Genomic DNA, 14,446 nt, shown 5'->3' with positions numbered 1-14,446 from the left:
TCACGGTGACCACAGCTGCCTCTATTGAGCAGGGGATCGTGCCTGACATTCTCCTCTAATCCTCAGGGGAACTATTATCAGCCCAGTGTCACAAGCAAGGAAACTGAGGCCTAGAGAGACGAGTTGCTTCACCCAGGATCACTCAGCTCTCAGAGTGGGAGCTGGGTTTGAACGTGAGCCTTTCTTAGCCACCAGGCCGGACATGCCTGCACACATCACTCACAGGTTCAGACCTGTAACCTCACACACATTCTTGCATGAAAACACGTGCATGTGCCCATGCGCGCCTCACCTGCTCCTCTCTCACGTGACACACATAAATGACCATAGGAACATTTTTCTCTTTCCCACATTTGGGTCTTTTTCTTTCTTTACCCAGCCATGAGGAATGTCATGAAATGTAGGCATGGAGGTTTAGAGTTGCTCCCAGGTTTGTGAGCACTGGGAATTCCTTCAGGAACTGGTCACAGGTTGGATCAGAGAGTGGATGCACCTTGCTTCTAACTGCAGTTACTCAGACCAAACCTCAGATTTCCTAGGAGAAAAATCCTACATCTGGTTGCAAGGTCAGGCTTTCGAGGCTTTTGATCAAATTAGCCGTTGACTGTCCTCCTCCCCATAGGATAAAAGTAAGCCGTCTCCCTCCAGAACAGAGTGAGGGGACAGGTGTAAGTCTGGGCTCTCCGATTTTCACTTTTTTTAAATAGACTTTTAAAAAAAAATTTATTGAGGTACAATATATGTAACATAAAATTGACCATCTTAACCATTTTTAAGTACACAGTTCATCAGCATTAAGTACATTGACATTGTTGTGTGACCGTCGCCACCATCCACCTTTAGAACTTTTTCTCTGTCCCCAACTGAAACTGTCCCCACTAAATTCTAAGCCCCTCCCCCCCAGCTCCTGGCCACCACCATCATACTTTCTGAACAGATTTTATTTTTTAGAACAGAGTTACTCTAAAGCCCCTGTCTGATGGTTCTAATAACATTTGTGTTACCTCTCCTGGTTTTGTTGAAAGCTTTATTTCCTGAAAACGAGTTGGGGTTCTTTCTTGCTTTTTGTATTTCTAATAATGTTTGATTGAAGCTGGCATTATGTGTTGGAGGAATTATGGAGACTGAGGGAAACAGTATCTGCCCCAGAAGTGGCAGCGCCTGGTTTTGATCATGCCGTTCATGTAAGGGGTATAAGAGGTGGGGGTTGGGTCAGTCCAGTCAGTAGTTGAGTTGGGTTTGGGTTTTGTTATTGTTATGTCACCCTCAGAGCCCCACAGACTTCACACTCGTCCAGAAGGGGGCTGCTATTACCTGGTACTGTTTGTGGGGCCTGAGATGCCAGAAAGTTTTTCTCATTTTCCTTCCCCCCGCTGCTGCAGCGTTTAGCAATCCCTGCACCCCAGAAGGGGCCTCTCTCCATGCCCTTGCCCCTTCTCAGAGGTGGACTGCTATTTCCTATTACGCACTACTACGCTCCCAAGTCTGTGCTCTCCGGGACAAGCCTCAGTCTTCAGCAGGGCCTGCAAGCCAGGCTTTCTCTGCTTTCGTGCCCCTCCTCTGCATGGTAGCCAAACACTGCCCTGTAGCTGTGGCAGGTCTTGGACAGGTTTCTGCTTTGTATTGGTGCTACTTCCCCTCTCCTCAGGGAAGACAGCTTTTGCTTCTGCCCTTTCCCCAGGAGTAGTGAGTGGCACTTTGCCTGTCCTCTGGGAGGGGATTTCTTAGCCTCTCCCAGGGGCTGAGGGGTTTGTACAAGAGAGGGGGCTGGGGAATTTGGCAGGATTTTATGCCAACCCCCCCCCCAGTGGTAGCCTGCATGCCTTCACCGCCAGGGGGGGTTCTTTCTGGCCCCCTGCCCTGCCTCTAGTCTTCCTTGTGAGCCCCCGGTGGGAACTGCTAAAAAAGAAGAGCTTGCAAGTGACTGCAGATGTGCCTCGCATCTGGGGCTCTCTGTTATTCTAAACTGTCCCACCAGCCCACACCTGACCTTTCAGAATCCATTAACATTTTAGTTGCTTTCTTCTCCTCCTTTCTGCTGGCCGCCCCTTCCTCCTGTGTGTTGCAGCAGTGCATGTGGCTCACGTCGCTGTGAAGGGGTTTGTCAGTCTTCGGGATTCAGGTCCGGTGGGGTTGCCTTGGGACTTCAGCTCTGTAGTAGATGTAAGAGGAGTCAGGGCTCTGTGGATTACCTTTTCCTCATTATTAGGCTAGGGGCACTGTTCTCTATCACGAGTGGAAATGGAACAACTATTACACATTTCTAATGTGCAGGATATTGTGCCCAAAACTATCAACACGGTAAAAGCCTTTTCAAGACAATTTCCCTACACACAATTTTCACCTTGTTAATTGACTTTAGAACCTGACCCTGCATAAGGTTCAGGAGGCGCCCACCCCATGGGTGAGGCACTTGTTATTTCTAGTATAATGGGGTGCTGTACGGAGGGAAGGGAGGCATGTCACTGCATATTATATGTAACCCAGTGAGGGCCAACAGGAGTTCCCAGGCACACTTCTTTTTCTTCAAGGAGCACAGATCTGTTTCTTCCCCAGGTGGAACATTTTCTCAATTACTCTCCCTCAGAGGCCCGACCCTGGGCTGTAAGCCCAGAGAGACAGTCTGGTCTTGGGCATCTCTCTCCTCTGGGCTAGTGAAGTCTAGATGCGCCAGACCTTATGGGGCACACAGAGTTAGAGCAGGAGCTGTGGCCTGGAGATGTATATGGGTATCAGATAGCACAGCAAGAGCAAGTGACTTTCCCCATGGCACGCAGAAGATGGCGATGTCAGATCCCAGGCCCAGGGGGAGTAGCCTGAGTATAGGTAGCCCACATGTCTGGCATCCAGCAGACCCAAGCTCAGGTCCCAATCTTGCCACTGAGAGGAGGTCAGATTTTGGGCAAGGCCCTTCTGGGTTCCGTTTTCCTCCTCTGAAGTAGAAGCAATGCCCTTGAAGGGGTCCTGACCATTTCCCTCTCGTTCTGCTCCCACCCATAGGAAAACCTGCAGAAGTTGGTCCACATTGAGCATAGCGTTCGGGGCCAAGGGGATCTCCTCCAGCCAGGAAGGGTGAGTGCCACCGCCGCCATGGGCAGGGACAGAGGGCGGCCTGGTAGGCAGGCGGGTGAGGCTCTGATAAGACCCATTGTTCAGCTGGGCTGGTCCCAGACAGGCCTGGCTGCAGGTGCTGTTTACCCGCAGAGGGAGGGAGGGCAGGGCACGGGCTCTGCTGGGCTCACAAGGCCCATGGGCTGCCTCCCCTGGGGTTTTCCACTTTCAGGACCTTTAAAGAAACAGTGTCATTTGGGTTCAGCGTCCCCTGTGGTTCTTTTCACCTCTGAGAAGAAGAGACGCCGATTATTTTTAGTTTAGCCCAGCATTGCTGGGAAATCAGGAAAACCATCTCTCAAGAGCCCCAACAAAGCATCTTAAAAATAACATTTTTCAAGAGACAAATTTACCCACTTTTCAGCTTCCAAATGGAAAACCTAAAACTCAGCTCAAAAATAGTCAAAAATGTGTTTGTTACCTGCTATGGTCCATGAAGGACAAGAGACAAAGAAATGAGAGGTTGTACTCAGGATAATTTACTCAAAATTAGCAGGAATCTCACTAGTCTGAGATTCTGTAAAATCACACTTAATGTTTTGGTCCTGGGTCATCAGATTAGTAAATATTTATTGAACATCTATTTTATTTATTTTTAAGTAACTTTAAACATCTATTTTAAACATTCTCCAGAATTTTGGAGCCTGTAGCAACTGTTCACAGGTCTTCAGCTGTTTTAGCAAACCTTCAGAGGCTCCATTCTGAAGGTCTCCTCATGGCAGCAAATCAGGGAAAGAGTCCCTGTCTGGATCCCTTGGAGACCAGAACAGTGTCTGGGGCTTGGAATAAGTCAAGGTGGGGTGCTCCTAAGAAGCGGAGCCTCCTGTCTGTCTCCAGAGCTGTTGTGGCAAACATGGGCACCTCCCTAAAGCTGGGAATTCACCCATGAATTCACTTTGGAAGGCATCGTAACTTAGGTTTCCCACTCAGGACCTTGTCCCCACTCTTCCTTAGGATGGCAGCAGGCATCAGCCTAACCCCCCAGGTCTGCTTCTCTCCCCACAGGAGTTTCTGAAGGAGGGGACACTGATGAAGGTAACAGGGAAAAGCAGACGCCCCCGGCACCTGTTTCTGGTAAGTACCTAGGCCCCAGCCCAGCCCCAGGACTGTCAAACTCTGTGAAATTTTCTAGGGTCATTATTCAAAGACAACTGGAAGGGAGGGGTGGGTGCTAGAACAGAGCCGAATATTTAGGATGAGGATCATTCTACAGAGCTGAGCTTTCCGGAGAGCTGAGAGCTTAACCCTCACCAACCACAGCCCTTCCTGCATTATTTGAGTGATTTTGATTGGAATTTTATCGAAATTGAATTACCTGTGTCCCCATCTGAAACATCCTAACCCTGTGAATTTCTTATCCTGGAAATAACTGTTCCACTGCCTTATCTAACGCATGAGAAGACTGAGATCCAGAAGGGGAGTTTCCTTGGCTCCATCTCCCAGCAGGCTGGAGGCAGAGGCCCAGGAGGGAACCAGGGTTGTGACCCCAGTGTAGCATTTTCTCCACTGTGCACAAGACAGAGTACAGTGTAACATTTCTGATGCTTTACAGCCACATTCTGGAGTACCAGGGAATGTTCAGGCCTGTCGCTTGATAACATCAACCTCTGTGGCTGTTGAGCTGCAAGCAGCAATTTGCCCCAGTCCTACAACTCCAAGTTGTTTTGCCTTTTAAGTTCTCCTACCTGCTGTGTATGATTTTCTCTCTTTTCTTCACTATTTTAGCTTTCTTTTTTTTTTTTATTACTCTCAGTCGTGGCTGCCCCAACAGTCTCCTTATACTTTGTTAAGAGTTGTGTGCAAAGTAACAGTAAACAGGCTCCAAGTGTCTAAAAACCTGTTTCAGACATTTAGTGAGCACCTCTGGTGTGCTGGGCACTGGAAACAAAGAGATAAAAGCCTCATGCTATACCCTCAACCTTCAGTGTCAAATGTAAATACCGAGTTATGAGAATGGTATGTAATCTCAGGGCCACTGGAGCAAAAAGGAAGAGCAAAGAGAGTCTGGGGGAAGCCGTCCTTTGTTCCATGTTAGTCTAAAAATTTGAAAACTGTTTCTATTGAGAAGAAATCATACCCTTGAATTTAGGGATATCTATGTGGTCATGAGCCGGAGTGAGGAGGTTAGATCCTAACCCAACACTTAGCCCCTCTATAACCCTTAGACAAGTGACAGACATGTCTGAGCCTCCGGTTTCCCAGGAGGAAAGTAGGAATACTGGGCGGTTTGGGGAATTAAATGAGGCACACGGAAGCCGCTTATTTGGTAACAGTGTCCTCCCTTCCCTCTGGCAATTGCCGTATGGGACACAGGTCCTCCCTCTGCGCCAGCACAGCCCTGGGGAGAGTTGGAGCCCACGAGACCGTGTCCTCTGAGAATGAAAAATGAAGGTCCGGGATGGTACAAAAGGAGCGTGAGCTTTGGAGTCAAACTGGATTCACATCCCAGTTCTGACACTTACTGGCTCTTGAGGCCCACGGCACATCTGTCATTGCCCTTCTCTTTACAGTGGGGTAATAGTCCCTCCTGCCAGTGGGGGAAGGGAGTGAAGCCCCAGCTGGAATAGAGGGAGCTCCGTGCTGGTCCCCTAGCCATTCCCCATCTGGCCACCTCCTCTGGCCAGGCTCTGCTCGTGCCTGTGCCTCTCACAGGGACCCAGACTGCCAGGGTCTGTCCTTCTCTCCCTCCTCCCCTCCCTCACGTGCCCTCCAGCATCTAACTGGCCCTTCATCATAGCCTCTCTCTCAGGCATCTCAATGCTAGGCCTGGGTCTCTCTTATTCCCTTGTTATTATTAGGCCATAGCTCCCCGCAGGCTGAACCTGGGTCCCATTCTTTGCTCTGTCTTAGCACAGGACCTTCATAAATTTCCCCTGGAGAAAGAGGTGGGAGGAAGATAGGTTCTTGAGCCAGGAAGACCCATGATGAACACACTTAAGACTTTTTCTTCCCCATAAGGTACCAGTTTCATAAAATAATTGTAACTGTAGAACAAAGTCAGGGCATCTGCCCACCTGCACAGGGGTTTTGGTAATGGCTACAGAGAGGTTCCCACCATGGCCCCAGGTGGTAGGTGGGGCTCCACACTGGTGGCTTATTATTGTGTGAGAGAGATTCCCCTTCACTCTTCCATGAAGAATTCCTCTATCTTCCTCCAAATCAGGCTGCAAAACACCCGCTTTGAAGAGGAAAGGAGAACTCTGGGCAATGGAAGGCAGCCTGGTCCTGACCACTCATAAAACCCCAGGGTGCTAATGCCAGTTGCCATGGCAGCAGGTGCTTGAGGGGCAGCCACACAAAGGCTGGGACTGCTCTGATGAGTGACATGAGCCAGTTCCCCAGGGTGGGCAGGCTTATGAGCCCAGCTCTGTGCCCAGGTTTGGTCACTGTCCCCAGATGGGGCCAGGACTCACCGTGTGACCACCTCCAACACACCACACCTGGACACACTGGAGGCGCATTCATTTACATATGACCCTGCCTCTGCCACTTACAAGCTTTGTAACCTTGGGCAGGTTGTCAGGGCTCTCTGTGCCTTAGTTTCTTCCTCTGTGAAATGAGGATGATAATGGTAGAGCCTGCCTGATGGGATTGTTGGGGGCTGACCTGAGATCAGGGTGCTGAGCTCAGCCCCTGGCACAGAGTGAGTCTTGTCATTATTAGAAGGGCAGAGCTGGAAGGAGCTTTGAAGGTTCCTCTGACCTGGGGGTCAGCCTGCCACCTGTTTTTGTTAGTAACGGTCTATTGGAACACAGTCTCATCCCTTTGTTCATGGATGGTCTGTGAATGCTTTTAGACTACAGTGACTGAGTCGAATGGTTGTGACAGAGACTCTATGACCTGCAAAGACTTGAATATTTGCTATCTAGCCCTTTATTAAAAAGTTTGCTGGCCCCTGGTCTCCTCCAACTCTGATTAGAGACAGTGAGGTCCAGAGAGAGGAAGGGTTTGCCTGAGCTCACCCAGCATCTCTGGGTCCAGGCCAGGTCTCCCACACTGCTCCGGCTGCAATGCTGGGATCCTAAGAGCTGGTGGCAGGAAGCCTCATCTATTCTGTTCCCTGAGCAGACTCTCTATGGGGGGAGGAAATGCTAATCCTGAGTTCTTGCTCTGTTTTAGCTCCTTAGATGCCTTGCCCTGTTCAGTCCTCACAACACCCCTAGCTTACGCTGGCTCCCACGTTGGGTGGGCTCACTGGGGGCCATTCTTTCTCAGCGTCCATAATGAGGTAGGGGTGGCAATGCCCCCCTGCTTTGCAGAGAGGGAGCCTACTTGTCCACCCACAGTTGCACAGCTACAGAGCAGGGTGAGGATTGACATTGTCTTTTCAGACTATAAACCTTTTAGCCAAACAGAAACACGCTCCCCTACGGAGATGAGGTGACGTTCACTTTCTTCCCCTTTGCTCCGGATGGGGGCAAGGAGCTTCAGTTGTTCATTCAACAAATATTGAGTACCTGCTGTGGTCACTGGAGTTACACCAGTGACCAGGACCCATCAGCTCCCTATCAGGGAGCTTCCTCTCCCTTCCTTAACTATACTTTATGACAGCTTCATTCGTAGAGTAAAATATATCAATCTTAAGTCTGCGTACCTGCATATTGACTAATATGTGTCATTGTGTAACCACCACCTGGGTCAAGATAGAGAATATTTCTAGACCAACCCCCTGAAAGTTCCCCTAGGCTCCTTAGCACTCACTTCCCCCATCCCCTGCCCCAAGCAACCACTGGCCTAATTTCCATCACTACAGATTAGTTTTGCCTGATCTGGAACTCCATATAAATGTTATGAAGCAGTGTGTACCCCTCTGTGTCTGACTTCTTTCACTTAGCATGTTTTTGAGATTCGTCCATGCTCTTATGTGGACCATCAGTTCCTTTGGCGGCTATGTAGTTCTCCACAGTATGGATGTACTGTAGTTCATTTATCCATTCACCTGTTGATTAGACATTTGGGGTGGTCCCACTGTTTGGCTGTTATGAGTAAAGCCTCTATGAACATTCCTGTACTTGACCTTTTGTGGACATCTGCATTTATTCCTCTTAACTATCGACCTCGGAGTGAGTTTAAAGGAAGGGACTCATGTGTTTGCTCAGAGCGGTTTTGCTCTCCTGTGAGGGTCACTGGGGAATGCAAGATGCCTCTGCTCTCCAGAGCTCAGTGATCCTCCAGGACAGACAGCCTACAGCCTTCACATCTGATGGGGTTTCCTTCTCCCCAGATGAGCGATGTGCTCCTGTATACGTATCCCCAGAAGGATGGGAAATACCTGCTGAAGAACACATTGTCAGTGGCCAGCATGAAGGTAAATGTCTGGTGCTAGGCACCCTGGGGTGGGTGGGCAGAGGGAGACCTCAGGGGAGGAAAGACAGCATCCCCACTTCTAGGAGCACATAGACCAGCAGGAAGAGGCAGCCCTAAGGAAACAGCATTACACTGTGGGTTATAGCAGGATTGTGCTGTAAGTAGTCCAGGGAGAGTGGAGATGGAAGGAGGACTTCCCAGAGGAAGGGAGCTGAATTCTTTAGGGTAGATAATATTTGGACAGACGGGAAAGGGGAAAGGGAAGAGCATCCTAAGAAAAGGAAAACACATAAGGACACATTTGGAGGGAGGAAATAAGTGGGTGTTCAGTAAAGTTTTTTAAATTGTGGTAAAATATATATAACATAAATTTACCATTTTAACCATTTTTAAGTATACAGTTCAGCGACATCAAGTATATTCACACTGCTGTGCAACCATCACCACCATTCATTTCTAGAACTTTTGTATCATCCCCAGATGAAACTCTAGCCCCATTCCTAACTCCCCAGGCCTCCAGCCCCCAACCCCTGGCATCCACCATCCTATTTTTTGTCTCTAGGAATTTGCTCTAGATAATTCATGTAAATAGAATCATACAGTATTTGTCTTTTTGTGACTGGCCTATTTCAGTTAGCAGGATGTCCTCAAGGTGCATCCATGTTGCAACCTGTGTCAGAATGTCCTTCCTTTTTATGGCTTAATGATATTCCATTGTACATATAGACCACATTTTTTTTCCCATTTGTTCATGGATGGACACTTGAGTTCCTTTCACCTTTTGGCCACAATGAATAATGCTGCTATGAACAAAGTATACACATACCTGTACAGAGCCTGCTTCTAGTGCTTTAGGGTACATACCCACCTTCCTAGGGGTGGATGGGTGCCCACAGGCCAGAGTTGGAGCCACGGTGTCAGGACCAGAAGAGGCGGGTCTGTGCTTGCCCCTCCCTGCCCCCACCCTGACAGTCTGCTCTTGGTTTTCTAGGTCAGTCGTCCTGTGATGGAGAAAGTGCCCTATGCTCTAAAGATCGAGACTTCCCAGTCCTGCCTGACTCTATCTGCGAGGTATGGGGAGGTGGGTAGAGGGAGGGTCTGAGGGATAAAGGGGCAGGATTTTGCAGGTGTTAAAGGTTGGAATAATAACCTGGATGTGTCATTTCTATTTTGGTATTATTTTGGGTTAAGGGACTTATTTTCTAGAGCCTGTCATTTAAATATAACAACAATATCTCATGTTTGTAAAAGTCTACGAATTATTGGGTCTTTACAGCAATGCAAGAGGTTAAGATCAGTAAAAAATGCATCGTGCACTTTAGTTCATAAAGTGGTCTGCTTTTGGGCTTTCGTATCTGGAGAGTGAGAGAAAAACATAATGAGTGAGCATTCATCATTTGCCTTTCCCTGGTTCGGGGGTGTGGCCTCTCTATCAGAAGTGTGTGTGTTTTCCCCAGGCCTTCGGCTACCCAGGGACCCCACCTCGCTTACTCTAGGCAGCCAAAGAGCTTCCCCCTCTCCCTATTTCCAGGCAAGGCCAGCTCAAGCTCCCTGGGCTCAGAAACCAGGGAGATGTGGCCCCTGCTGGGGCCACTGTGGGCACTGTGGGGGCTGAGAGAGGGTCCCCAAGACATGGGTGTCTGTGTCCCCTCTCAGCTGGTACATGACCTGGGGGTGGTGATTCCTGGGCTGGCACAGGATGCGCACACACTGACACAGTCTCACGCAGTTGCATTTATTCCTTCAGCATTTATTAGCCACTCCTCAGTGCCAGGTCCTGTGCTGAGGACACAAGAGTTAGACCTTGCTGTGCTCGGGGGAAGCCTACATTAAAGGCAGGAGACTTACGTATTGGTCATGATATAGAGCATAACTGCTGTAATAGTTAAAAGTGTTGATGACAAGAGTAACATACATTAGGCACCTACTGGGTCTCAGGCACCTCCTCTGACCCCATCGCCACCCTTGGCTGTGGGGCTTGAGACTGCTCCCATGCATGGGGAGTTGAGGCCTAGAAAGGTGTCACATGGCCATGTGAGGAGGAACTGGGGCTCAAACACAGGACTGTGTGACCCAGAGCTCTTATCCACTACTGTCTACTGCTGAGTGGGTAGAAGAAACCTTGAAAATTCCAAGGAGTGACCACCCATCTGGGGAAGTGAGGGAAGGCTTCATGGAGGAGGTGATGCCTAGATGGGGTTCCATGGCATCTTTTCTCCTCATCTCTAGGTAAAGTCAGGGGCCTGAGACGGCCCGGGGTATGGTTTCTATATGTCCAGCTGTGAGGTGGGAGTGGTGACAGGACACACTCAGCCCTTCAGATGAGGCTGCCCATCTCTGCTAGGCAGGGGCACTGCCCTTTGGCTAGTGGCCTCGAGGAGCCACCGTCACTGACAGGCCGGTCACCTTCCTGCACACCCAGATACTTCATGCTGAAGCTTCCAGGAGACAGGCGGGCGCATACATCTCCCTTCAGGGACATGGCATCTTGTTGGCCATTCCCCCCTACCCCCACCTCCCTCCCAGGCCAACGTGGTCCCTTCTCCGGGCTTTCCTGGGTCAAGGCCACACTCTTACGCAGGGTGGGAGCGACACCTAGTGGGCCCTGGGAGAATTTTCACCCCGCTGTCTCTTGGGACCATGCTCACCACTCAGAAAACCCTGCAGGGCACGGTGCAGAATGGGGATTTGGGAAACCAACTTGTTGGGTGAGGGAGTGTCTGGGAAACTATGTGAGAAAATGAGGAGGAAGATGGGGCGGCGACAGGGATGTTGAACTTTTCCATCTTCGCCTGCCCCTCCCCTCCCCGTGTACACAGCCCTCTGCACCCTGCCCCCCGCCCCATCCCTCCTAAGGGTGGGACCCCTCTGCACCTCCCTAATGCCCTTTGCTTCTGCACAGTGTTTTGCCATTAACAAACCCACACGTCATTTCTTCCCCACAGCAGCTCTGGTAGCTAGAGGGATAGTGTTGACCATCCCGTGTTGCAGGAAAAGAAGCAGGCCCAGAGGACAGCTTTCTTGCCCTGGCTGCCCTGCTAGTAGATGGAGGCGCCAAGGTACAATCCTAGGCTGGTCTGGCAGACGGCCGGTTCTTGGTGGGATCTCAGACACCGAGAAGCCCGGCCAGGGGAAAGGTGGGGGGATTTGATCTACACTGAGAAGCAGAGGCTGAGCCACTGTGCATGCTGCATGCCTTGCTTACGCCACGTTGCGCCCGCAGCTCCTGCGCAGAGCGGGACGAGTGGCACAGCTGTCTGAGCAGAGCCCTCCCTGAGGATTACAAGGCCCAGGCCCTGGCTGCCTTCCACCACAGTGTGGAGGTGAGTGGGGCCCTGCCCCGCCCCTGACACTGGCCTCACAGCCCTGGGTTTCCCTGGGCACCCACACACCCAGAAGGACTCTCAGCTCCTTCCATCGGGCTCCTCCTCCCACCCTTCCCACCAGCTCCCCCATGGCCAGGCCCAAGTACAGCACCTCCAGTTGGCTCTGTTTCTGACCCGAGATTAGCATCCTAGAGGATGCTGTGGGGTGGAAGGGGTTGTAGAATTAGAATCCATCCCACACCCCGTACAGGAAAGAGGGCACCCATCTAACCATCTCCTGACCACACCGCTCATCCCATTCCATTGCTCCAGATACGGGAGAGGCTGGGGGTCAGCCTGGGGGAGAGGCCCCCCACTCTGGTGCCTGTCACACATGTTATGATGTGCATGAACTGTGGCTGCGACTTCTCCCTCACCCTGAGGCGTCACCACTGCCACGCCTGTGGCAAGGTGAGTCACCTCATCTGGGTGAGTGTGAACTTGGGGTCGTGTGGGGTGGGCACTCGGGCATCCTGCAGTTACTCTTGGGCTCAGGGCAGGGTGTTTTCACATTAACCTTGTGAGGCCCCATTTACCGATAGCCTCAAACCAGGGCTCCAAATCCCATTCCATTCCACCACTGCATTCCCAAAAGAAAATCATAGCACACGTGATTATTGTCTTTGGAGAAAAAGTATCATGTCCTGGTTAAGGGCTCAGCAGAAAAACTGATAGACACTTACACAGAAACTCTGTGTCTCCACGATGGGAAAGCAGGGGGACCTGGCACAGTCCTGTGCTCAGAGCAGTACCTGGAGAGGTGGGGGGTGAGTCAGCAAAGGGGAGAAGATGCTGGTCCTCTGCACATGCACATGCAGAGGGTGAGAACTGTTCCAACGTATGTCCCCACGCGGGCTTGCAGATTGTGTGCCGGAACTGTTCAAGAAACAAGTACCCTCTGAAGTACCTCAAGGACCGGATGGCCAAGGTCTGTGATGGCTGCTATGGGGAGCTGAAGAAGAGGGGCGGGGATGTCCCAGGACTGATGAGAGGTAACCTGGGCACCACTGTTCTTCCGGGTGGCTTCTCGCTGGCCCCTGGTTGTGCCTGAAACCACTTTCCTGTGGAGTTCAGAACAAAAGCAGCCCTGAAGGAGGAAATAAGGGTTTAAACTCATACCTGGGGCACCATTTCCCAAAATGTTGGCTCCATGGGAAATCGATAGGCACTCCCAGAAGAAGGGTCTGTGGGCAGCTAAGCTTGGGAAACGCTGGGTCAGTGCCTCTCTGTGAAGGGGATAGCAGGCGTGGTGCTTCAGGTATACTTTGCCATGGTTGACCCTCTTTTTGAAAATGTTCTATAGGCTTGTGTTCTATGGGACCTTTCCAGGATAAGGATTTTGAGACAGATAGCAGAGGAGTTGTGGATCAGGGAAGGGCTGAGGGCTCCTTGAGTGATAAAGGATCCTGAGGAAGCCAAGCTGGCTCCTGAGAGACTGCGGTCAGGGTACAAGCTTTGCCCAAGCAGGGTTGGGCCAGAGGGACAGCAAGTGTATACTGGGCCCAAAACCAAAGATTTCTCCTCCATGGGGCCACCTGAGGCCATCACAGAGGACAGCCCAGGTGAAGAAGGGATAGCCAGCACCCAGGAAAAGCCTTCCTTCATGGCCCCCACGGCCTTCGTGTCATCAGAGGGAGTGTGCCTGTCTTTCTGGTCACACCTAATCCCCCTCATGAGGCTGATTCCCATCTCAGGAGGGACCCAGAGCTCTAATTTTATAGGAATTGGCATTCCAAAGCAAGAAGCATGCCTGTCCATGTGGACACTCACCTCCCATCCCCTGTGGCTTGTCTTGGTTACAGAGCGGCCCGTGAGCATGAGCTTCCCCCTGTCCTCCCCCCGCTTCTCAAGCAGTGCCTTCTCGTCTGTCTTCCACGGCATCAACCCCTCAACTTTCAAGAAACAGAAGAAGGTCCCTTCAGCCCTGACCGAGGTAAGGCAGGCGGACTGCCTATGTGAGAGGCAAGGGATTTAGAAGGTTCATGGTCCTCCTCGGTGGACAGGGTCTGACCTCCCCCAGCCTGGCTGAGCTCTTCAGGACAAAGAGAATTCCCAAATGGGAGACACTCTTGTGACAAGGACTGACTCACCACTAACAAGGGCCTGTCTCCTGGGCGTGACTGAGAACATGCCTGCTTGGTGGCAGAAGGCAGGACCCGAAATGTAGATGGTGCTAAAAGTCTTTCCCATCCCTCTCTCCCCTCCAAGTCTTTCTTTTTTTCTCCTTACTTTCTCTCCTGTCCCATGGCCTAGACCTGGTCCCCATGGGTAGTGCACAGATCACTGGGGTCCTTCTGACTAAAACAGCCACAGTCCTGGCTTAGCCCTCCCTAGCAGGCCCTTGGAGCTGTGCTGCCCACTCGGCCTGCGGGTCCCAAAGGGCCTCGGGTGCTGAGCCTCCTGGAGGATGTGGGACTGTCTGCAGGAAGCCTCAGAATTGCTTAAGTTCAAGTCTATCCTATAAGGAGGGCCAGATTATATGTCTATATTCTGGTCACAACCACAAACAAATGTGTGTCCATGAATATACATGCTGTCGAAAGAAGATCAGCTGTTTCCAAGTTTTTGCATTAATATTCATTATTGAGTAGCAGGTGGCAAGGGTTTCAAAAAGTGTTAGGGCATGGAAATTTTAAAGGGGTACAGTTCTACTCGTTTACTTA

General features: G+C 50.8%; 1 protein-coding gene across 4 annotated transcripts in view; it reads left to right on the top strand.

Annotated features, from left to right (window-relative positions):
* The window catches only part of FGD5 (FYVE, RhoGEF and PH domain containing 5), a 118,954-nt gene that overhangs the window by 92,482 nt on the left and 12,026 nt on the right, over window positions 1-14,446 (top strand). For all 4 annotated transcript variants that reach the window (XM_027586446.2, XM_027586445.2, XM_027586444.2 and 1 more), the window contains 8 exons: window positions 3,001-3,072; window positions 4,117-4,185; window positions 8,336-8,419; window positions 9,410-9,489; window positions 11,642-11,741; window positions 12,057-12,194; window positions 12,646-12,775; window positions 13,586-13,716. In XM_027586446.2, the coding sequence (XP_027442247.2) occupies window positions 3,001-3,072; window positions 4,117-4,185; window positions 8,336-8,419; window positions 9,410-9,489; window positions 11,642-11,741; window positions 12,057-12,194; window positions 12,646-12,775; window positions 13,586-13,716 (804 nt within the window). The remainder of the gene's footprint in view (window positions 1-3,000; window positions 3,073-4,116; window positions 4,186-8,335; window positions 8,420-9,409; window positions 9,490-11,641; window positions 11,742-12,056; window positions 12,195-12,645; window positions 12,776-13,585; window positions 13,717-14,446) is intronic.

Source organism: Zalophus californianus, chromosome 1 (genome assembly GCF_009762305.2).
Source record: "Zalophus californianus isolate mZalCal1 chromosome 1, mZalCal1.pri.v2, whole genome shotgun sequence".
Taxonomy (NCBI): domain Eukaryota; kingdom Metazoa; phylum Chordata; class Mammalia; order Carnivora; family Otariidae; genus Zalophus; species Zalophus californianus.
This window is presented reverse-complemented; position numbering and strand designations above follow the sequence as displayed.